The sequence below is a fragment of the Ranitomeya imitator genome, chromosome 2 (genome assembly GCF_032444005.1).
Source record: "Ranitomeya imitator isolate aRanImi1 chromosome 2, aRanImi1.pri, whole genome shotgun sequence".
NCBI lineage: Eukaryota > Metazoa > Chordata > Amphibia > Anura > Dendrobatidae > Ranitomeya > Ranitomeya imitator.
Window position 1 is genome coordinate 558892943 of NC_091283.1, and position 26151 is coordinate 558919093.

Here is a 26151-nt window from a genome sequence, read left to right on the forward strand (position 1 = left end):
AAAAGCTAAGTTTGTATCTGAAAGATCAGTCTATTGCTATTGCACTGATATGTAGGTTATGTCTGCACTACCAGCCCACAAATATTTTGCCAATGCTAAATCCTCAGGAAATAAAAAAGATCCCCACGGCCTTCAGATAGATATATTGTGAGAGCGCGCTCATGAACTGGATTGGGGAACACTCATTTGGCAGCGGGATTAAGGCACACAGGAATGATTTTCCACCTAAAGGGAAGGTGCCACCAGTTTTTTTTGTAGTTTGTTTTTTTGTGAAATTAAGCTTAAAATTGTAAATAAAATGTATTAATGCAATGTTTGCACTGTTTGCAAACATTTCTATATGAAAAAGATTATATATTTTCTTACAAATATATATATTGACCACTAGGAGTTTCCGTTTTAGACCTTAAGCAGCTATAGTAAGACTTACCAGCTTTACTGTTAGCTGGAAAATTGGGGCAGTAACTGCTGACATCACCATTTCCCTCCCCTTTTGGGTGGTCTAATACAGGGGTCCCCAACTCCAGTCCTCAAGGCCCACCAACAGGTCATGTTTTCAGGATTTCCTTTGCATTGCACAGGTGATGCAATTATTACCTGGGCAAGACTAAGGAAATCCTGAAAACATGACATGTTGGTGGGCCTTGAGGACTGGAGTTGGGGACCCCTGGTCTAATATCCCTGGGGCAGAATGAAGAGCAGCATCACAGGGCAGAGCCATTTTGTGTGTGACTGCCCTGTGATCTGCTATCACCAGCAGTTACTGCATCAGAAACACAGCTACAGAGTTTACAAAAAAGCAGAACACAGTGGGCTCAGCAGCATGGTGGACTGGAGGAAAAGTGAAGACATGTGGTGTTTATGTATGGAGCAGCATTGTCTGAGGGGAGCTGACTGTGACTCATCCCTCAGTAAGATAAGAAGGAGGAGATCCAGGTCTGCTGAGAATGGCCAGGCATTGTGGAGGGAGGGGAGAGATACATTGTATGGCAGAGAGAGAGGCAGGCTGTGAATGCAGCTTACTGGAGATCACAGGGTCTGTGTGTGAGGAGGCGGAGAAGAGCAGGAGAAGCACACAGGGAGGGCAGTGTGTGAGAGCAGAGGATGTGTGCTCAGGACGTGTAGTGCCTGGAGTACAGAGGAGCATGGAGATAAAACGCCCGCACTCCCCATCCTCCGTTTCCAGTGAGTGCTTCTCTCCTGCCATAGAAAGTAAGTGGAGCTCAGCAGATAGCACTGGGCTATAATAAAATGGCAGCTAGTCACACCTACAGCAGTGAATTGTGCAGCCCACAGAGGCGTGCCCAGCTCACTGCTAAAGCAGCTACAATGTTAGAGATAGGGTCAGCACTGGTCTATTATCTCCTATATCCATGGGGTGCCGCAAAATGACACTGATAGTGTCGTGAACTGCTGTGAAACCAAGATGTCAGCCCCCAGTGCCTTCTTTAAACTCATATTACACACGTAATCTGTTTCACATGCATTTAAAACTTGGTTATAGCAGCATGTTATGCTACATTACAGTGATTTATTAATTATCTACAAACGCGGTACCTTCCCTTTAAGTAGTCCATACGGTTTTAGTTAGACACAGCATAAACCCGCGTAAGGTACAGTCCATTTCATTACATCAGCAACACAGGTTCTGGCTATCAGTCTTGTTCCAAAAGCAGATACACTTGTCTGCCTTTCCTACAACCCTCTTGTCCGAGGTTAACTTACAGGAGCTCCGCTCCACACGCTTCTAGTCAGTCCTGACTTCCAGAGAAATTGCCTTGCTGAGACCACTGACCGTACTATGACTGGCTCGACAAGCTCCAATCTGTCAGCTCCAGACCATCAAAAGGACGGTAGCTTCCTTATTTCAGATAGCCGTCCCGGACTCTGCAGGCCCATGACCTCCTCCATGTGCTTTCCAGGAAGCCTGTCTTCTTCCAGGAACTTCCAACACAGAGACCATGCGACCAAACAGTCTTGTTATATCCAATGAGACACACCTATTGATGGGAGGCAGGTGGTTAGCCAGACCCGCCCAACTTTCCGGCTAACCTGCAAGCCCAGCCGTTATAAACTAAATAAGGCTCGTGGAACTACAGGTCCCAGAGAAACCTTCCAGGCTTAGAGCGCAGAGGACCTCCACCTCAGAGACACATACCAGCCATTCACAGTAATGTCAGTCACTGTCTCACATATTTCCCCCTCCCCTGTTCAATCTTTTGGGGTTGAACACCTGTCATAAGCCAGGGATGCCGAAACAGGGCACCCACGTTACTTTCCCTACTAGTTGAGAGGGCCTTCTCAGTCGTTTTTGAGCGTTTGTTACTGAAACATAGTCCCATCGCTGTCACCACATTCCTCTCCGTGAACAATGCACTATCGGACTTTGTCACTTCATGTTTTAGAGTCAGAACTTTCTTAGGCCTCCTCCACCCCCAGCGGTCAGTATGTAGGCACAACTCCCTTGCACCCATAACTACTGTCTGGCCTTGGGCTTCACCCCTTGAGTCACAGTCTGTCAGTGTCACCAGTCCTTTTTTAGTCACCACACTTCTCAAGTACGCCTCTTTAACAGACTTCTCTCCCCATGACCGCCTCCAATGGTTTGTGAGGCAGTGAGACTCACTTGCAGTCGAGCCTACTGTCTGATCTGACACTGACCTATCTAGTACGCTACAGGGGCTACTACCTGGGTTAACAGAGGAGTCACTATCTCTAAGCCTTCCGTGTCCTCTTCCATCAGTCCACCTTCGGTTCTCTCTGTTGTCAACTTCTCCCATTTCCTTTATTAACCAGAGACCAGTCATTCCATTTATCTCTACTTTCCATATTGGCTTCAGATTAAGTACATCCACTCTTTAGAGAACCCCTTCCATCTCTCTATATTTCGGGTTGAAAGTGGTCACCATCTTCTTTCCATTTCCTGCAACTGTTTATTAATTTGTAGTCTGTCAATCCTCAGCTGCTCTATCTCTTGGGTACGCCATACAATATTTAAAGAGTATTTGAACATTTCTAAGGCTTTCCATTGATCTGATAATGGCGAGTGGAACCATCCCATCTTCACCAGCTACCTGGGCTTCGTCATTAGCCTGAATCCTCACTCTCGCCACACTGGACTTATTCACGATTTCCTGCATTACTTTCTCAAGTCTCCTAATAACTTTCCTCGCCATACTTCTGGGCACTTGAGCGAGGTCTTCCACAAACCCCAACCTACTCTGAGCTTTCCTTGTACGCTCCAGACATCGAGCGGCTTCCTTATTCCTGAACAAGATCATCTGTTTCGTGTGAGAACCATGTAGGTGCATGTCACTCAGGATAGCCACTTGCTTCACTGTGACTTCCCTAGTTGACAGTATAACAAACTGCGTAGTCTCTGGCGCCCAGTTCACACTACACGCTTCCACCGCCTTCCTAAATTCTTCATGCACAGACTCACTGGCACAAGCTTCTCTCAAGTTCTCGGGTACCTCTACTACCCCCTTAAAGGGAACCTGTCACCCCGTTTTTTCAAGAAGAGCTAAAAATAGCGTTAAATAGGGGCAGAGCTGGGCTTTACATTAGTGTATTTTGGAGCCTTTATTCCCCACCTATGCTGCCGAAATACCTTTGTAAAGTCGCCGTTTTGGGCTGTCACTCACGCTGGTCAGGTCATATGGGCGTGGTGACAGCGCTGTTTCTCCCGCAGATCTCCGTTGGTGGCGTAGTGGTGTGCGCATGTCCAAGTGGCGAATCCACTGCGCAGCTTCAAGGAAAATAGCGCGATCTGCGCTATTCAGCCGTTTATCGGTGGGCGCGGCCATCTTTGTGAGGCCGCGCGTGCGCAGATAGTTCTTCTCGGCTTCAGGAAAATGGCCGCGGGATGCCGCGCGTGCGCAGATGGAGATCGCGGCGGCCATTTTACTGCAGCCGAGATGCGAACTCGGCTTCAGGAAAATGGCCGTCGAGATCGCCATCTGCGCACGCACGGCATCCCGCGGCCATTTTCCTGAAGCCCCGGGAAGCCGAGAAGAACCATCTGCGCACGCGCGGCCTCACAAAGATGGCCGCGCCTACCGATGAACGGCTGAATAGCGCAGATCGCGCTATTTTCCTTGAAGCTGCGCAGTGGATTCGCCACTTGGACATGCGCACACCACTACGCCACCAACGGAGATCTGGGGGAGAAACAGTGCTGTCACCACGCCCATATGACCTGATCAGCGTGAGTGACAGCCCAATACGGCGACTTTACAAAGGTATTTCGGCAGCATAGGTGGGGAATAAAGGCTCCAAAATACACTAATGTAAAGCCCAGTTCTGCCCCTATTTAACGCTATTTTTAGCTCTTCTTGAAAAAACGGGGTGACAGGTTCCCTTTAAAGAGCGAAGCCTCATCCTCTTCAGGGATCGACGGCTCCTGCTTTAGCTTGGAAGTTTCCATCAAGTCATCTGCCACGACTAGGTGTTTGTCTTGTTCAGCCTGTAGCGCAAACTCTCCCTGAGCTTCACACTCTTCAAGACACCTCCCCAAGATAGGAATTTTCAGCTCAGCCTCCTTATCACTCTGGAACTGCTGCTTTAAATCTATGACCACCATCTCCTTCTCCTGGTAGAAGTCCCCTTAATGCTTCTTTGAGCACCTCCATATCTTCAAATATATCCTTGTTCACTGTTTGACATGTTGACAGATGATCCCTGAGCTCAGAGACTTTTCTCCAGCTCATCCACTCCGTGTTCACTCACTTATCTCAAGACCTTTCCTTGCTCAACATGGTCTTTTACTGTCTCTCGGATCTCTGCTGGGTATCGCCGAAGCTTCCATCTTCTCTTTCCCACACTCCATCACCGAGCCTCGGGTTCTCTAGAGTCCTCGCCACCCACTGTCATGGGGTCACATGCCTCAATACAGTTCCCTTCCCCTTCAAGAGTTTTGACACCGTTGTCATTTTCCTCCACCGCAGAGTTGAAGGGACCACCAAGACTGCTCTCCATGACCTTTGTGGGTTTTTCCTCCACCTGCGCTCTCAGGGATTCCTTCACCTACCGTGATTTCCGTTGAAGGATCTCTACCGTCACCATGTGTTAGTTTTCTTTTCAGCACATCATTGACTACCTCTTTGCTGGGGTTTGTCACTGGCAAGGTGACCTCCATATCGAGGACATTAACCTTGTTTGCATTTGACCCTGTCACTTCGTCAGTCCTCTTTTCAAAGGGTGTAGCCTGTCCTGCCTTTCTGCGGTCGCCATGTCCCCGACAACAAGAGGAAGACTTGCCACTTGTACCCGGCTCCACGTTACTGCTCTCTCTTTCCCTTGCGTTAGAGTTACAGTCTGAATGGGAGTCACCACCACTCACCCTGTCACCCTGGAACAACAAGTCCACCTGGAGCTGTCCCGTTTCCAACGTGCCTGAGTTGGTCAAACCCACACTTTCTTCCGGTCACCCCTAAATCTGGGCCATCGACCTTAGGGGGCGCTACCTCATCCTCTTTATACATCATACTACCAAGAACCCCTTCAGCCGCCTGCTGCGGTGGGACTCCCTTAGGGTAGTTCCAGCTCCCTTCTGAGCAATCACACTTCCCCTTCTCTCCCACAAATCCCAAAACTATTCAAAGTCCCGGCCAATTATAATAGGGTATGGCTAAAGGACATTGTGAAAAAGTTGAGCTGCTGAAGGTGCGCTGATATTACTGCGAATAATTTGCTGCTATTACATACAAACCACTTCAATCTTTGGACATCGACACATACTGGACGGGAAGAATGACTCTGTAATATACTGTATAATAGTTTTTCCTACTGTTCATAGTAACATTGTAATATTTTTTGGTTCAATCCCAATTAGGAAATGTGCTCCACTATTGTAGGAAATGTGCTCCACTATTGCTAATGCCATCCAGCGTACATCTTGCCACATGTATGCAATCCTTGAGCAGCCGGTCGAGGGTGCATACTGCTGTGCGAGATGTGAGCACGTTGTGCATTTGGAAGCCCAGATACTGGATCTAAATGTGCAGCTGGCAACACTGAGATCCATAGACAATATGGAAAGGAGTCTTCTCCTCACTGAGCAGACGCTCAATGGGATAGATGGGAGGGATGGTAGGATGGTGCTGCAGGACAGCGAAGCAGCAAGCTGGGTAACAGGAAGCAGGGTAGAGGGAAGAGTGCCAGGGAGGCTAGTCCTGATCTGGCACACCCCAATAAGTTTGCCAAGTTGGCAGATGGGGGGGTGCCAGTACAGGGGTAGCACTGCTGCAGCAAGGCATGTCCTCTGAAAGCTGGAGGAGTGGCTGCTACAGTAAGGAGGGAAATAGGAGAGCAGGGCAGGCCAGACAGGTGCTGGTAGTGGGCGATTCAATTATTAGGGGAACAGATAAGGCAATCTGTCACAAAGACAGGGATCGTCGAACGGTGTGCTGCCTACCTGGCGCTCGAGTTCGACACATCGCTGATCGGGTTGACAGATTACTGGGAGGGCCTAGTGAGGACCCCAGCGGTCATGGTGCACATTGGTATAAATGACAGAGTTAGAGGTAGGTGGAAGGTCCTTAAAGATGATTTCAGGGAATTAGGCTGCAAGCTGAAAGCAAAGACCTCCAAGGTGGTATTATCTGAAATACTGCCTGTTCCATGCCAGAGAGGCAACGGGAGATTAGGGAGGTTAATAAGTGGCTCAAGAATTGGTGTAGGAAGGAGGGGGTTTGGGTTCCCGCAGAACTGGGCTGACTTCTCAGTTGGCTACAGGTTCTACGCTAGGGACGGGCTGCACCTCAATGGGGAAGGTGCAGCTGTGCTGGGGTTGAAAATGGCTAGAAGGTTGGAGGAGTGTTTAAACTAGGGATTGGGGGGAGGGTATTCATTTTATAGGAGGGGAAGATAATGCAGATAGAGACCTGGGCCCAAATAAGGAAGTTGGGGGTGGCGGTGGCATGGGGGGGTGGGGTTAGAACAATTAATCATTTAAGAAAGAATAGAGGTGCAGAGAGATATATATATCGTGCATGTATACCAATGCCAGAAGCCTCGCCAACAAAATGGACAAATTAGAATGAATGTTTTTGGAGCATAATTATGACATGGTGGGGATATCTGAAACATGGCTGGATGAGAGCCATAACTGGGCTGTTAACTTGCAGGGTTATAGTCTGTTCAGAAATGACCAAATGGATAAGCATGGGCGAGGTGTGTGTCTATATGTAAAACCCATCCTGCGTGATATTATAGGTGAATCTAATGAAAATGTAGAGTCCCTGTGGGTGGAGATAAGGGGAGGGGGAAAAAATAATAAATTACTGATAGGGGTTAGTTAGAAGTCTCCAAAAATAATGGAAGCAATGGAGAATATCCTCATAAAACAAATAGATGAAGCTGTGACTCAAGGAGAAGTCATTATTATGGGGGACTTCAACTACCATGAAATAGATTGGGGAACGGAAATCTGCAGTTCCAGCAAAGGTAATCGGTTTTTGACAACTATGAGAGACAATTACCTTTCACAACTGGTTGAGGACCCAACAAGAAGGGGGGCACTGCTAGACCTAATATTAACCAACAGGCCAGACCGCATAGCAAATATAAGGGTTGGGGGTCACTTGGGGAATAATGATCACAAAATAATAAGTTTTCATGTATCCTTTAATAAGATGGGTAGTAGAGGGGTTACAAGGACACTAAACTTCAGGAGGGAAAATTTCCAACGAATGAGAGATGATCTTGGTGCAATTAACTGGGAAGATATCCTGAGACATAAAAATACACAAAGAAAATGGGAGACATTTATTAGCATTCTGGATAGGACCTGTGCACAGTATATACCGTATGGGAATAAACATACTAGAAATAGGAGGAAACCAATATGGCTAAATAGAGCTGTGAGGGGCGCAATAAGTGACAAAAAGAAAGCATTTAGAGAATTAAAGGAAGTAGGTAGTGAGGAGGCATTAAATAAATACAGAAAATTAAATAAATTCTGTAAAAAGCAAATCAAGGCAGCAAAGATTGAGACAGAGAGACTCCTTGCCAGAGAGAGTAAAAATAATCCCAAAATGTTCTTTAACTACGTAAATAGTAAGAAACAAAAAGATGATAGTGTTGGCCCCCTTAAAAATAGTCTGGGTGAAATGGTGGATGAGGAAAAAGCCAATATGCTTCATCAGTATTTACACAAGAAAATCCCATGGCAGACAATATAATCAGTGATAACAAAAATTCACCATTAAATGTCACCTGCTTAAATCAGCAGGAAGTACAGCGGCGTCTAAAAATTACTAAAATTGACAAATCTCCGTGCCCGGATGGGATACACCCCTGAGTACTGCAGGAATTAAGTACAGTCATTGATAGACCATTATTTTTAATCTTTAAAGACTCCATAATAACAGGGTCTGTACCACAGGACTGGCGTATACAAATGTGGTGCCAGTATTCAAAAAGGGGAAAAAACTGAACTTGGAAATTATAGGCCAGTAAGCTTAACCTCTACTGTGGGTAAAATCCTGGAGGGCATTCTAAGGGATGCTATACTGGAGTATCTGAAGAGGTATAACCTCATGACCCAGTATCAGCACAGGTTTACTAGGGACCGTTCAAGTCAGACTAATTTGATCAGCTTCTATGAAGAGGTATGTTCCGGACTGGACCAAAGGGAACCCAGTGGATGTAGTGTATATGGACTTTTCAAAAGCTTTTGGTACGGTGCCATACAAAAAGTTTGATACATAAAATGAGAATAATGGGGATAGGGGAAAATAGGTGTAAGTGGGTTAAGAGCTGGCTCAGGGATAGGAAACAAAGGGTGGTTATTAATGGAGCACACTCGGACTGGATAGCGGTTAGCAGTGGAGTACCACAGGGGTCAGTATTGGGCCCTCTTCTTTTTAACATATTTATTAATGACCTTGTAGGGGGCATACAGAGCAGAAATTCAATATTTGCAGATGACACTAAACTCTGCAGGGTAATCAGTACAGAGGAAGACAATTTTATATTACAGAATGATTTACTGTATATAAACTAGAAGCTTGGGCTTATAAATGGCAAATGAGCTATAATGGGAATAAATGTAAGGGCATGGACATGGGCAGAAGTAATAAGATGTATAACTATCTACTTAATTGTAAAACCATCAATGAAAAAGACCTGGGTGTATGGGTGAACGACAAACTCAAATTTAGTGGCCAGTGCTACAAAGGGAAATAAAATAATGGGATGCATTAAAAGAGGCATAGATGCTCATGAGGAGAACATAATTTTACCTCTATACAAGTCACTAGTTCGACCACACTTAGAATACTGTGTACAGTTCTGGTCTCCGTTGTATAAGAAATGGTTAGAGAAAAAAGAAATTCCTTTCTTGGCGCTTCCGAAAGACAAGGATAGTTTGAAGGTTGAGGTAATTTGCTCAGTACCAAATTTATTAGGACACTTTAATAAGAACAAAACAACGCGTTTCAGCCCACAACGGCCTTCATCAGGTATTATATGTGCTTTTAACCCCTTAATGACCGCCAATACGTCTTTTAACTGACCTGAGTTATAAGAGAATAGTATCCCCATACAGGTGACAATCCAGCATCTGTCAGTTGTACACTATAGCTGACAACTTGCTGTACCAGCCACGATCAGTATTTGCACCATCTAAATCTGTTTAACCCCTTAGATGCTGCTGTCAATAGTGACTACATCATTATAAATGGTTAACAGAGCGTGGGGGCTTCTTCTTTGTCCCAATTGGTACCCTCAGATCATGATTTTGTTGTCCTGATGTTTGCCATGGCAATTCATGGCCAAATAGTGGCCTTAGAGTCTGATTGCTGTAGTAATCTGTTTAGAAGTTAGAGACATTTAGGTGGTAAAAATACACATTTTCATTTCTGTCATACCACTTTGCATTAATTCCTGTAAAGCACCTGAAGGGTTAATAAACTACCTGACAGCAGTTTTTGATATGTCAGGGGGTGCTGTTTTTAAAATGGTATCATGTTTGTGGGTTTCCCAATATATGGGACCCCTAAAGTCACTTCAAACATGGATAAGTCCCTAAAAAAATAAATTTTGTAATTTCTTTGAAAAAATGAAAAATTGCTGCTACATTTTTAAACCTCCTAAACTGCTAACAAAATAAAATAATATTTTACAAATGGTCCTGATGTAAAGCATACATGTGGGAAATGTTATTTATTAATGGTTTGCTGTGGTATGACCATCTGGATTAAAGGGATAATCATTCGAATTTAGAAAATTGCTAATTTTTTAACATTTTTCTCAAATTTTTGATATTTTTTATAAATAAACACAAAAAATGTTGAACAAAATTTACCATTATCATAAAGTATAATGTGTCACGAAAAAACAATCTCAAAATCACTGGGATTTGTTGAAGCGTTGCAGAGTTATTACCACATAAAGTGACACTGGTCAGATTTCAAAAATTTGGCTCGGTCACTAAGGGGTTAAAATTGTTTTAAAAGAAAGTTATCTTTATAGACTGGTGACTCCTAACACATAGCAGGGGTGTGCCTGAATTAATTGGGATTAACACTCCACCCCAAGTGAGTCAGTGTAATCTTAAACCAATCCTGGTGTATCAAATGTTATAATGGTATAATAAAAAAAAAACAAATTATATATATATGTAAATAAATATACAAGATATATTATAAATTGTAAAGTTACACAGTAAATCCTTTTGAAAAGTATTTAAAAAACAATTAAATTACATATCGTCTTAGCAAAATTTAAAAATTTAAAAGTTGGGTAAAGAGAAAAAAAAATAAATAAAAATAAAATAAATGGATGAATAAATTAATAAATATGCGTTGTTTTGTTCTTATTAAAGTGTCCTAATAAATTTGGTACTGAGCAAATTCTCTCAACCTTCAAACTATCCTTGTCTTCCGGAAGCGCCAAAAAAGGAATTATTTTTTTTCTCTAACCATTGTATTCACATGCAATCCTTGGATCAAGGCTGGCATAGTTCCTGCAATAGTGCTGCATACCGGAATATTATAAGGCGTGGATCCATTATACGGATCAATTGAATGTACATACAAGACATCTAAAGGGTGAGTGCAACAATATATATTTCTTGCTGTGAATATACACCTACACTTAGACTCTGCGCCCCTAGTCTCCCCTTTTATATCTCCTTCCGATATTGTTGTATAAGAAAGACATAGCTGAACTAGAGCGGCTGCAGAGAAGAGCGACCAAGGTTATTAGAGGACTGGGGGGTCTGCAATACCAAGATAAGTTATTACACTTGGGGCTATTTAGTTTGGAAAAACGAAGGCTAAGGGGTGATCTTATTTTAATGAATAAATATATGAGGGGACAGTACAAAGACAAAATCATAGAAAAAAGGCTGGCGCACTCTGATATTAAGTACTCATATAAGAAAAATGGGGGTGCGAACCCAAGTGGCTAAGATAATATCAAAACAAACAGAAAAAGACGCCACTGAAACATATTCGCACACCACCAATAATGCATATCAAAAAGGAACAACTTTATTGGAAGCATAGTTAAAAACAGTTAAAACCAATACAAACAACAACTGCCTCCCCCCCACACATAAGGCCTGTACGACACTGCATGTGCTGCAGATATAGCACCAAAGTAGTAACGAATTTTGTACAAAATATTAGATGTGTACCGCTATTGGGACACACTGCAAAGGATCAAAGTATACTCCTATACAAGGTTACAACCACAAATAAGGGACATCAAAACTCCGTATAGATAAATGAATGGTCCTTTAAATCCCTAACTGATGCACAGATTTAAACCAAGAATTGGCGCACCATTGAGAATCAGAGTATAATGAAGCGGATGTAACCCATGCCACCTCCTAATAGAGGCAAGAAGCAGAGTAGTCCCATGAGGAAAAATACCCCAGACAGGGCGGTGTGCAACCCAATTACCCAATAGTCACCTGAAATAGGGAGGGTGAAGACGGCAGCCAAGAGTGTGACAGGCCCGGGAGGCAGATGAGCCCAACGCGTATCGCGGCAGAAAAAAGCCGCTTCGTCAGGGGAAGTGACAGTACAAAGACCTTTCTAATGATCTTTTTACTTGTAGACCTAAAGGTACTGTCACACTAGACGATATCGCTAGCGATCCGTGACGTTGCAGCGTCCTCGCTAGCGATATCGTCCAGTGTGACAGGCAGCAGCGATCAGGCCCCTGCTGTGCTGTCGCTGGTCGGGGAAGAAAGTCCAGAACTTTATTTCGTCGCTGGACTCCCCGTAGACATCGCTGAATCGGCGTGTGTGACACCGATTCAGCGATGTCTTCGCTGGTAACCAGGGTAAACATCGGGTAACTAAGCGCAGGGCCGCGCTTAGTAACCCGATGTTTACCCTGGTTACCATCCTAAAAGTAAAAAAACAAACACTACATACTTACCTACAGCCGTCTGTCCTCCAGCGCTGTGCTCTGCACTCCTCCTGCTCTGGCTGTGAGCGTCGGTCAGCCGGAATACAGAGCGGTGACGTCACCGCTCTGCTTTCTGGCTGCCCGGCGCTCACAGCCAGACCAGAGAAGCAGAGCGCCGAGGACAGACGGCTGTAGGTAAGTATGTAGCGTTTGTTTTTTTACTTTTTAGGATGGTAACCAGGGTAAACATCGGGTTACTAAGCGCGGCCCTGCGCTTAGTTACCCGATGTTTACCCTGGTTACCGGGGACCTCGGGATCGTTGGTCGCTGGAGAGCTGTCTGTGTGACAGCTCTCCAGCGACCAAACAGCGACGCTGCAGCGATCCGGATCGTTGTCGGTATCGCTGCAGCGTCGCTATGTGTGACGGTACCTTAAGACAGGGACAAGGGGGCATCCTCTACGTCTGGAGGAAAGAAGGTTTATGCGCAATAACAAACTCGGATTCTTTACTGTAAGAGCAGTGAGACTATGAAACTCTCTGCTGTATGATGTTGTAAAGAGTGATTCATTACTAAAATTTAAAAGGGGACTGGATACTGATCGTGGGCGTCTCAATGAACACCCTGGACACCGGGTAGTCCCTAGCGACCCAATGGTTGCAGTTGACTTCCTTCTGGGAATCAGGCAGGGAGTGTGGCGCTGACCAGGGTCAACGAGCTCCCGAGTCTAGAAGTCCAGTCACGCGTTCTTCATTGACTTCCACAAAACACCTCTGTGATGTCTTGTCAGATTGATATTCAGTACAGGATAGCTGACATGCACTGTTCGAACCTTGTTCCCGGCAACAGTACAAATGGCACAACTGCCGCCCCTTTTGCCTTGGGACACTCCCCCCTTTTTGGACCCCACCCCCTTTTGAGCAACCATACCCTTTTGGGCCACTGCCCCTTTTTAGGCCACTGCCCCTTTTTGGGTCACAGCCCCCTTTTTGGACTCCGCCCCTTTTAGGGATATCACCCCTCTCTGGGGTACACCCTGTGGACTCCCCACGGCACTCTCAGGCCACAGTTCGCACAGTACACTATCTCTCTGGGCTTGCACTGGCCCTTTAAGAGTTTGTATGACCTGGTCCACCAGTGTCCTCTTAGGACACCCCACCAGCTCCTGCTGGGGCTGCGACAGCTCCTGCTGGGGCTGCGATAGCTCCTGCTGCAGCTGCTGGCCCTGCACAGAACTTTGTGGACCCACCAACGCAAGCTGTAATCACTTTAATCTTCGTGGACCCACCGATCCACGACAAGCCGCCCGGAGTTCGTGGACCCGCCGATCCACATCAATCACCTGCTGTAATCCTCCCAGGCACCTCCTGGATCGATGCCCACAGTCTAGCACCAAATGTGAGATAGCGCTCAGTGAATGTGTTGGGGAACACTCACATGGCAGCGGGATTAAGGCACGCAGGAATGATATTCCACTTAAATAGTCCATGCGGTTTTATTTAGATACAGCATAAACCCGCATAAGGTACAGTCCATTTCATTACATCAGCAATACAGGTTCTGGCTACCAGTATTGTTCCAATAGCAGATACACCTGTCTGCCTTTCATACAACCCCCTTGTCCGAGGTTACCTTACAGGAGCTCCGCTCCACATGCTGACTACCAGAGAAGCTGCCTTGCTTGGGACCACTGACCATACTGTGACTGGCTCGACAAGTTCCAGTCTGGCAGCTCCAGACCTTCAAAAGGACGGTAGCTTCCCCAGTTCAGATAGCCATCCTGGACTCTGCAGGCCCATGACCGCCTCCATGTGCTTTCCAGGAAGCCTGTCTTCTTCCAGGAACTTCCAACATAGAGACCATGTGACCAAACAGTCTCATTATATCCCATGAGACACACCCATTGATGGGAGGTAGGTGGTGGTGGTTAGCCAGACCCGCCCAACTCTCCCGCTAACCTGCAAGCCCAGCCCTCATAAACTAAATAAGACTCCATCATTCACAATAATGCCGTTCACTGTCTCACAAAATATATACAAAGTAACAGAAGGTCAAATTATATCTCTTTACACGCATTAGAATAGTTGCTTTGTCATATAGGATCAATAAGTATCATATCAGATTTTATCACAGATAATGAGACTATACAGCCCTATGATGTCCACTAGGCTGTTCTTGCTTAGCAGCGGTGCTTGGCACCCTTAGGCTATGTGCACGCGTCAGGATTTCATGCAGAAATTTTCTGCACAAAACCAGACATTTTCTGCAAGAAATCCGCATGCGTTTTTTTCGCTTTTTTCTCCCTTTTTTTGCGGATTTTCCCAATACAATAATATAGTGGGAAATCCGCAAAAAATCCGCAAAATTAATGAACATGCTGCTTTTTTTTACCGCGATGCGTTTTTTTATGCGTTTTTATAGCGAAAAATCCGGAACGTGTGCACACAGCCTTATAATACAGGATTTGGTGCCTCTGCGCTACGGTGGCTTGCTCTTACTTGTCCTATTACTCCCCCAATGCTAAGGTAAAAAACATTCTACAGTAGTCTAGACAAAGTAAACCTATTCTCAAGATAATTCAAGCACTCCCGATTAGAGGATATAATAAAACTTAACGTTTTGTTGTTCTCTCATGATGGCAGGCTCTACATCTCATGCCTAAGTATATGTTTGCTACTCAACCCTTTGGTATAAATCTTTTACATGTTTTTATTCATTAATGCAAAATACATTGACCTAAATTTACCAACAAAATAAAGTACAGTTTGTCAGAAAAGAACAATCTTAGGGTATGTGCACATAACGTCTTTTTCAGGTAGATTCCGCTCAAAGCTTTGCGTAACCTCAGCTTTAGGGTTTGTAAGCCACTTGTTATAGTTTAAATTAGAGAAAACAGATGCTGCAAAAGCGATTGCAAAACCATCAGCAAAGCCGCTTCAGGAAGAATATCTCCAAATTTTTCCTGAATCCGCTTTGCCTTGGAAAGCTTTGGCACATCTATTGGTACAGAATAACTGTTCATCAGGCTCTCAGGGCATCATAGCAAGGCCAAACATTTGACTACACCTTCCCACCTGCTTGTTTTCCATGTATGCCCTTCTCTGGCTTTATTAAGCTAGAACTGTCAGTCAAAGGAGGAGGGATGGAGATAGATGGAAAACAAGTAGGAGAGATTGTTGTTGTATTGTCTTGGTGATTATCAAGATGTTTCCTGTAAAAATTGAGATTAGCCTTTATTTGCCAGCAATCACTTTTTCTTTAAACGAACCCCCGCCCCCCTCCCCCGGACAGCACACGGGAGGATGTAACCCCTTTAATAGGGACGGGAAACACAAAGGAGCTCAGATAGCCCCTATCACATCCTCCCCTCAGTGTTATTCCTGTCCTTGTCAGGGATGAAAAGGTCATCCAACAGTGTGCTGTGCTAACCGACCGCAGACACCCAGTGAAAATTGGCATAGCCGAGCAGCAGGGAACCGACAGGCATTCCTCTCCTCCTCAGACGCTGCTCCCGTCTCCATAAGGGATTCGGGACTCCCGCCAGTCCGTACCTTTAGGCAAGGTCTGAGGGTTTCTTTGGGCTGGAGGCCTATCCGAGCTATCCAGCCCATCTCTGCTGGTGTGAGAAGCTTCGATGCATCACGCTGAAGCGCATGCAGCTTCCTGGTCTGTACGTGCAGCGGCGCCGTAAGTGCTTCCGGGTCCTTGCGTTCCACCCTGGAACGCATTGCAAAAGACCGTTATAGGAGAAACAGTGGTTTCGGTCGCTGATAGGTGTTGGGCCTTGCCCCTCACACCTGGACATCAGGGGGAGAAGGTCCCCTAATGAGGAGGGCAGGTGTTGGATTCAGTCACCTATATAAGAGCCCCAGATAAGAAAGACACCTCAAGGTTGGACCAACCTTATGTTTGTATCATGGAGGTGCCAGGTTCTTCCCGCTCTGCATCTGCAGATCCCACCACCTATCCAGTCCCAGTTAGTATGCTGGTACTGGGAGTCATTCACCTGGGTGCAAGTGCAATATATTACTATTCCTTCGCCTGTCTCTTCCAGGGGAACAAGGAACCTGCACCAGAGAGCAGATCCAAGCCTTCACGCAAATGTGCAGCCTGCACAAAAAAACTGGATTCTTCCCATAAAGAAAGCCTTATGTAAAGCAGGCACTGAAAGGATCATCAGGGAAGAACAGCTTTCCTTAATAGAAGAAATCAGAGGCATAGTCCGCCAGGAGATCAAAACCTCCCTGGCCTCTTTCTCAGCCCACACCCTCCCCCAGTGTCCCCCCAGGGTCTAAAAAAAGAAAGATTAACCTGAAAATGGAAGGGGACGATGAATATCAGGATGAAATGTCAATTCTGGAAGGGTGCGAGCTAGGTCTGGACACGGAGACCTCACAACAGGAGAAATACTACTTCTCGTAAAATATGGAAGAACTCCTTTTGGGTGTAAGGAGAACTATGGCGGTAGAGAAGGAGAGAACTTCCCAGACAGTACAGGAAGAAATGTTCGACAGTCTCTGGTCAAGGATAAAACAAGTATTTCCCATCCATTAAAATATTTGGGACCTTGTACTAGAGGAGTGGGAATACCCAGAGAAAAGGCTGAACACTCCCGCTGAGCTGAAAGACAGATTCCCTGGCTGCATGCTGGTCAGAAATACCGGAAATTAATGTCCAGATCGCACGTATAGGCAAGAAGACAACCTTGGCGCTTGAGGATTCCTCACAGGTGAAGGACCCCCTAGAGCGCAAGATGGATAGTCTTTTAAGAAAATCCTGGGAGACCTCGGCGACATTATTGAATACCAACGCCATCTCTACCTGTGTGGTTCGGTCCATATCCCGTTGGCTTGGACAACTGGAAGAACACCTGCCTACGGGTACTCCTAGAGAGGACATTCTGGTTTCTCTACCTCTCCTCAAGAAGGCAACGGTGTTCCTGGCAGACGCCTTGGAGAGTCCGTAAGGCTACGTTCACATTAGCGTCGCTGTTGCGTCGGCGACGCAGCGGCGACGCGCCCCTATGTTTAACATAGGGGACGCGTGCGTCTTTTTGCACGCGTTTTCCGACACGTGCGTCGTTTTAGACGCTAGCGTCGGACGCAAGAAAACGCTACAAGTTGCATTTTTCTTGCGTCCGATTTCGGCAAAAAACGACGCACGCGTCGCAAAACGCGTTTTTCCGTGCGTCGCCGACGCAACAGCGACGCGTTGCTAATGTGAACGTAGCCTAAGAGTGGCAGCAAGGTCATCAGGCTTATCAAACTCGGTAAGGCGAGCACTCTGGTTTAGATCCTGGAGGGGAATGATGAAGTTATGCTCTATTCCTTTAAAGAGAAATACAAGTGCTTCTCGCAAAATTAGAATATCATCAAAAAGTTAATTTATTTCAGTTCTTCAATACTAAAAGTGAAACTCGTATATAGAGTGATTACAAACAGAGTGATCTATTTCAAGTATTTATTTCTCTTTAGGTTGATGATTATGGCTTACAGCCAATGAAAACCCAAAAGTCATTATATCAGTAAATTAGAATACTTTATAACACCAGCTTGAAAAATGCTTTTAAAATCCAAGATGTTGGCCTACTGAAATGTTGAGTAAATGCACTCATTACTTGGTTGGGGCTCCTTTTGCATCAATTACTGCATCAATGCGGCATGGCATGGAGGCGATCAGCCTGTGGCACTGCTTAGGTGAAAGGTTGCTTTGATAGCAGCCTTCAGCTAATCTGCATTGTTGGGTCTGGTGTCTCACATCTTCCTCTTGACAATACCCCATAGATTCTCTATGGGGTTAAGGTCAGGTGAGTTTGCTGGCCAATTAAGCACAGTGATACTGACTGTTTTAAACCAGTTATTGGTACTTTTGGCAGTGTGGACAGGTTCCAAGACCTGCTGGAGAATTAAATTTCCATCTCCAAAAAGCTTTAGCATGAAGTGCTCTAAAAATTCCTGGTAGACGGCTGCGCTGACTTTGGTCTTGTTAAAACACAGTGGACCTACACCAGCAGATGACATGGCTCCACAACAAACCATCACTGATTGTGGAAACTTGACACTAGACCTCAAGCAGCTTGAATTGTGTGTCTATCCACTCTTCTTCCAGACTCTGGGACCTTGATTTCCAAATGAAATGCAAAATTTACTTTCATCTGAAACCAACACCTTGGAGCACTGAGCAACAGTCCAATTCTTTTTCTCCTTGGCCCAGATGAGATGCTTCTGGCGTTGTCTATTGGTCATGAGTGGCTTGACACAAGGAATGCGACACTTGTAGCCCATGTCCTAGATACATCTGTGTGTGGTGGCTCTTGAAGCAATGACTCCAGCAGCAGTCCACTCCTTGTTAATTTCTCCCAAATTTTTGAATGGCTTTTTCTTAACAATCCTTTCAAGGATGCGGTTACCTCAGTTGCTTGTTCACCTTTTTCTACCACACTTTTTCCTTCCACTCAACTTTCCATGAATATGGTTGGATACAGCACTCTGTGAACAGCAATCTTCTTTAGCAATGACCGTTTGTGGCTTACCCTCCTTGTGGAGTGTATCTGTGACTGCCTTCTGGACATCTGTCAAGTCAGCAGTCTTGCCCATGATTGTGGAGCCTACTAAAACAGACTAAGGGACCATTTTAATTGCTTAGGAAGCCTTTGCATGTGTTTTTGTTAATCTTTTAGATGACTCTAATTTTGAGAGTAAAGGTGACACAACTCTCCTCTCCAGAACTACAAGCCACCTTGGTTGCGGAAGTAAAAACCTACTGTCCTCAAAGGTAGTCTCCCTTGTCCCTTAAAAGGAAAAGAACAGATTACAATATTCCAATCTTTTCCTAATAAAAAAAAAACTGAACTCATCAGGCCATAATCAACTTGAAACCCCTTAACCATTACATAGTATAAAGAAAGTTCAAGATGGAATCCGTCAGGTCAACAGTCCCTCAAATAGGCCAAGATTTAGTCACGGTAGCGATCGATCTACAGTATGCATACGATCACATTCCTAATCATCTGACCTATTATTTATATAGCACCATTAATTCGATGACCTATCAAAGTTCCTAAGGTTCGTGGTCGTCAAGTGAAAATATATAGTACCCTATCAGTTCAATGTTTTCCCAGTCGGAATATCATCTTCACTAGGGATTTTCACAAAGATCATGTCTCAAGTCATGGCATACATCATTCCGTACCTCAACGAACTTTCTGCTGGTGGCATCCTTAATACCGATACTCCAGGAACATCTGCATATAACAACTCAGATCCTGTCATCCCTGGGTTGGTTAGTGAACCAGAAAAAATCAGACATGGTTTCTACATTCTCACAAACAAACATCCTTTTTGTCCAAACAAAACATATCCTATTAAGATCAAGGATAAAAATACTACAAAGCAAGAAGGTAACGTCAATAAGGTGTGCCATGTCAGTCCTCGGATCCATGACATCCTGCATCCAGATGGTAGCGTGGGCCCAGGCATATACGAGAATTGTACAGGCTCATATTCTTCCAAATTGGGATGGATCCCCAGAGTCCTTAAACAGAAAGATCCCAATACCACCTCAGGTAAAAGCGTCTTTATACTGGTGACTCTGCCCAAAGAACCTAAACAAAGGTGTACTTTGGATGCAGAACCCCCATGGTCACCATAAAAGTAGATGCAAGCAGAAAGGAATGGGGAGCCATGCTTTCCCAGGAGGTATCCCAGGATCTCTGGTCAGACAGTCATCCAACAATCCTCAAACGTCAGAGAACTAAAGGCGGTAGAGGAGGTGCTCAGAGCCGCTATATCTCTAGTTCAAAGTACCCATGTGAAGCTCTACTCAGACAACATGACAACAGTAGCCCACCTCCGTCATCAAGGGAGCACGAGACACGAACATCTAAAATCAATTTCGGCAACAATATTCTCCTGAGCCGAAGAACACCTCTCGTCTGCTCTCCACATAAAAGGGGGTCAATCAACATACAGGCCGACTTTCTCAGCAGAATGAGAATTCATCCAGGGGAATGGGGTCTAGACCCTCAGGTCTTTCAAACATTAACCAGAAAGTGGAGTCTTCCGGAAGTGGACCTCTTCGCAAGTGGTCAGAACGCGAAGGTGGCTCAATTTTTTTTTTTCCTAGATCCACACGATGCTTGCCCTAGGGGTGGACGCGTTGGCTCACCGGTAGAAATTCAAACTGGCACATACCTTCCCTCCTGTGCCAATCCAACCAAGAGTCCTACAAAAAGTAATATCCGAAAAAGCCAAGGTGATTCTAGTAGCACCATTCTGGCCAAAGAGAAGCTGGTTCGGTACACTAAACAACTTAAGTATAGAAGGGGTCGTAACACTTCCTCCATTCAGAGACCACCTTCACTAGGGACCAGTTCATTATTTTTTATTTATATAGCACCATTGATTCCATGGTGCTGTACATGAGAAGGGGTTACATGCAAATTATAGATATCACTTACAGTAAGCAAACTAACAATTACTTACTGATACAAAGGGGCAAGGACATTCATCATCCGAATCCCAAGAAGCTACACCTAACTGCCTGGCTTCTGGATTCTTGATTCTGAAAACCAGTGGTTTTTCAGATATTTATTAAAACTCTGCAGAGAAGTAGGAAACTAGTGACGAACGCCATATATCAGTAGATATGGAAGACCTTCATCTCATGGAGTGCACATGAACAGCAAGACCTACATCAGCCAAACATTTCAAGAATCCTGGATTTCCTACAGGAAGGTCTGAAGAAAGGTCTCAAACCTAGTACCCTCAAGGTCCAAGTGGTAGGTCCAAGTGGTGGATCCAAGTTCCTATTTCGACCAGACCCTAGCCAACCACCACTGGGTTAAGGTAATTTATAACAGCAGCATCTCGCCAACGTCCTAGAATTACTAAACTAATCCCTTCCTGGGACTTCAATATCGTTCTTAAAGGGCTCACACTACCACCTTCTGAACCATTATCATCTATAGATAACTACAGCCAGGAGAGTTTGTGAATTACAGGCTCTGTCAATTAATGAGCCCTACATGAGGGTTGTGGAAGACTGACTTATTCTTCAATTAGACCCATCGTTCTTACCTAAGGTGGTTTCGGAGTCCCACAGGTCTCAGGAAATAATCCTTCCCTCCTGTCAAAAAACAACGAATGAAAAAGAAAAGGAGTTCCGCACTCTGGACATAAGGAGAATTGTTCTTCACTATCTCCAGGAAATGGGGAAGTGTAAATTCTCAGAGGGGTGTAATTTCCAAAATGTGATCACTTTAGGGGGGATTCTGCTCTTCTGGCACTTAGGGATCTGTATATGGAGTCCGCAAACTATTCTATAATAATTTGTTGTTCAAGAGGCAAATAGCGCTCCGTCCCTCCCAAGTTTCTCTTAATGGCTAAGTAATACTGTATAGCCACATATGAGGTATTGCCAGGTTCAGCAGAAATTGTGGGACTAATTTGTTGTGCCATTTTTACCCGTTTTTCCCTGGGAAAATTTAAATCTGGGACTAAAACATTTTTTTTGTGGTTAAAATCTGTGTTTTAACCCAGCATGTCTTCACATTACATAGCAAAAACTTGCTGACAGATTCCCTTTAATTATTGCCACATAGTACTTTGTTTTCCTGCAGTGCCATCTGAAGAAATATGTATGACTGTGTGTAGCTTCCCCCAACAACCCCTTGATTTACCCAAACTCATGGAATTACATGCTAAGCATATATTAGGAATTGCTGTAAGTTGGTTTCAGAATGGGTGGTCCCACCATTAAATATCTTATCCATTGCGCAGATGATAGAATCTAAAAGGAAAAAATATCCATTTTATAAAGGATCTCGTAGAGTTACAACATGCAGAACAGACTGAAAGTTTGGACACACCTTCCCATTTTCTGATTTTTCTGTATTTTCATGACAGAAAATTGTACATTCATACTGAAGGCATCAAAACTATGAATTAACACATGTGGAATTATATACTTAATTTCCGTTGTTTCACACTTTTTTGTTATGTCTTATATTTTAGGTTCTTCAAAGTAGCCACCTTTTGCTTTGATGACTGCTTTGCACACTCTTAGCATTCTTTTTTTTATGAGTTTCAAGAGGTGGTCACCGGGAATCTTCTTCCAACAATCTTGAAGGAGTTCCCAGAGATGCTTAAGTCCAGCTCTCCCCAAACCATCTCGATTGGGTTCAGGTCTGGTGACTGTGGAGGCCAGGTCATCTGGCGTATCACCCCATCACTCTCCTTGGTAAATAGCCCTTACACAGCCTGGAGGTGTTTTGGGGTCACTGTCCTGTTGAAAAATAACAGCATTGACCTGGTCTCTAATCTGAGCTGCTGTTAACCTGCGAATTCTGAGGCAGGTGACTCGCATAAACTTATCCTCAGAAGCAGAGGTGACTCTTGGTCTTCCTTTCCTGGGGCAGTCCTCATGTGAGCCAGTTTTTTTGTAGCGCTTGATGGTTTTTGCCACTGCACTTGGGGACACTTTCAAAGTTTTCCCAATTTTTCGGACTGACTGACCATCATTTCTTAAAGTAATGATGGCCACTCGTTTTTCTTTACTTAGATGTTTTTTTCTTGCCATAATACAAATTCTAACAGTCTATTCAGTAGGACTCTCCGCTGTGTATCCACCAGACTTCTGCACAACACGACTGATGGTCCCAACCACATTTATAAGGCAAGAAATCCCACTTATTAAACCTGACAGGGCACACCTGTGAAGTGAAAACCATTCCCGGTGACTACCTCTTGAAGCTCATCAAGAGAACGCCAAGAGTGTGCAAAGCAGTCATCAAAGCAAAAGGTGGCTACTTTGAAGAACCTAGAATATGACATAATTTCAGTTGTTTCACACTTTTTTGTTATGTATATAATTCCACGTGTTAATTCATAGTTTTGATGCCTTCAGTGTGAATTTACATTTTTTCATAGTCATGAAAATACAGAAAAATCTTTAAATGAGGTGTGTCCAAACTTTTGGTCTGTACTGTATATCGTGGCGCCATCTTGTGTTCAAAGCATAGCAGTGTGCATGGCCACGTAATGAGCAGCATATCCTGAATATTTGGTCATTTTCCCGTAGCTATTTATCTGTACAGTAAGCCTCTGTTCACTACAGAACATCAAAAGAAATGACTTATGGCCTGCCCTGCCTGTTGTAGCTTAGCAGTATTGCTGGGAAATCTCCTATTGATGGGGAAAGTATACAGGGACTATTTTGTCAGCTGTCAGAAGGTGAAGGAGACTGATTATGCCCATAGCTACCCTAATCAGCACAGATTAGTGGCAGCACCTAGTAACCGGGTGTGTTTTAAGTGGTGTTTGATGCACTATTGTGATTGGTAAATAAGCCCCAAAATTTCAGCGTTACAAGTGAATTTTCCCTCCACTCCTCCAACACCATGTCTGCTGTTTGTGTCACAGGCATTTCTTCCTCTCTAGCGTAATGATTGGACTCCTATTTCCTAAACCCTGTAAATTCTTGTTTTTGTAGGAAGAGGACGATTCTGAGAAAGACAATCAGGAGACTGATGAAACAAAGGTATTTTGGGAGAGGGTTAGATGGCATGGCTAACTCCTGTGTGTCCTCTGCCCTGCTAACACCCTTCCTGTCTCCTATAGAGCAAGTTCTCTTATCTTATGCATAGTATTTGGATGTAAATAGTGTCCTGAGGTTTTTATGGTGTCGCTTACCTGTCTCTGCTATATATGTATAGTTTGTAGTTCCCACCTTTTGTTGCTTTGTTTTTTTTATTCGTATGAATATTGTGCCTATTGGTTTTGCTCGATCTTCTCTTCCATGCTCCTGACATTTTCAATAAGCAGTGAAATGCAAAGCTGCTTGTTTTTAGACACTTTAAAATTTTACCCATTTTACGAAGTTAAGGCAACACCTTTAACCCTTTTAACGACATATGACTTACAGTTACATCATATGAAGGCTCCCTGACTTTGATGGGGGCTCAGAATTTTTTTGCCAGCAGATGAACGGCTGTATTATTCAGCCATCATCTGCCTCTAACAGCCGCACATGGAAAAAAGCTCCGCCTTTTGCTGTAAAGCTGAGTATTGCTGTCAATCTGTGACTACGGCATTTACAGCCTGTCACAGGGGGTAAGCTTTTCTAACCGCCCATTAGCACTCCCGTAACGTAGCAATAGGGCCACTATGGGTTTCCGAGACCGCTAAGGATCTGCTGAAGACCACCATGCCTGTGTTAACTTCACTATGAAAGCTAGCTCATGGCTAGAGTTCATAGGAGACTGTGATTTCTCCTTCGCCTCATTGAGGAACACAGACCGTGGGTGTATGCTGCTGCCACTAGGAGGCTGACACTGAGTGATACAAAGAAAGTGATCTCCTCCTCTGCAGTATGCACTTACCACTGGCTCCAGCCCGAACCAGTTCATGCTTAGTGTCCGTAGGAGGCACATGGGTCTGCTATTCAGACCATAATTTATTTTATTTTTTACTTTTTACTATTTTCTACAAGGAATATAGGGGCGATAGATCCTTTCAAGGATTCGATCTCCCCCAACCAACAACAGGCGGAAACGTGGAGTGCACCATGCAAGCCAGGCCTGAGCTATTTTAGGGGTGACTGTTCCCTTCAGGGCGCCGATCTTCCCACACCAGCAACAGACGGGAACATGGATTGTCGCCTTCTTGTACCCCCTTCTGAGCCAGGCTACAGCCGGACAACAGCCCTGTCCCATCCTAGGGGAGTTAACCCTTAGAATGTACAGAGGCACCATTGGCGTCTATGCAGCCCCCACTGCATCACCACTGATTGAACAGAGGTGATGGACGGAGGCGGATGGTCCCTCTCCACCTCCCTGACAAAGAGATGGTGGATTGAGGGTTTCTGCACCGTCCATACTGCAGGCAGAGCAGTAGCTCTAAGTTTTTTCAGCATCAACAATGCTTTTTCTACTCTGGTGGTGAGTACCGGGGTGGGGGGCTCCTGCAGCGTGTCACGGCTCCTTGGTGTTTTCCCGTCCGGCATCGGTAATTTAGTCCCCTGCTTGGCATTTCTCACTCAGTGCGAGAGCGCCTTCTTTGAATCCCAGGGGCCATCTTTAGTGGCACCAGAGCAAACCTGACATATTTCAGCGGTTCCTTGACAGAAGGCTCCAGGAGGACCACTCTCAGGGCCGCAGGACCTTGGGTAAGTGCTGCACTGCCATATATCCACTGGCCTTTTTAGGCAGAGCTGCACTGCCATACACATAGTGCACTTGCTTTTGCAGACCTGCGCTGTCTTAGAGCTGCGTAGTTATTAGCCTTCCCTGCAGTATATATGCAGTATATATTTGGAGATTAGCCATTTCTGTCCCGTGCTGGACAAGGGTACAGCATGTCTTTCCCTAAAGCATCCAAAAGGGCTATCAAAACAAAACACATACAGTGTTACTCTGTCGCCTCATTGGGGGACACAGGACCATGGGTGTTAATGCTGCTGTCCACTAGGAGGCGACACTATGCCTAATCTGAAAAAGATTAACTGTGGCTCCTGCTCTTCAGTATACACCCCTGGACGGCGTCAGCCTTCTCCAGTTTTTGCTTAGTGTCGCATAGGAGGCACACCTAAAGATTTTTTTTTTTTTAACACCGTTTTTCCCGACGGGATTACAGATGAAGAAAAGAGGGTCTCCTGTGAGACTCCCGGCATGGCTCCTTCCTCGGCCCCCTATTACGGGGTGCTTAGTTGAAGTAGAGATGGCTATTCCCCATGTTGCTCCTTCCCCAGTCCCTCGGGTGCTGGTTCGAAGTCGAGACCCCCCTCCTT

The 26151-nt window shown here is 44.9% G+C and overlaps 1 protein-coding gene across 2 annotated transcripts in view; it reads left to right on the forward strand.

Moving 5' to 3' along the window:
- The window catches only part of SAP30BP (SAP30 binding protein), a 95820-nt gene that overhangs the window by 16767 nt on the left and 52902 nt on the right, over positions 1-26151 (forward strand). The window contains exon 3 of one of the 2 annotated variants that reach the window (XM_069752036.1): positions 23857-23904. The exons of the other annotated variant lie outside the window; for it this stretch is intronic. Coding sequence (XP_069608137.1) covers positions 23857-23904 — 48 coding nt within the window. The remainder of the gene's footprint in view (positions 1-23856; positions 23905-26151) is intronic. 2 annotated transcript variants of the gene reach the window in all.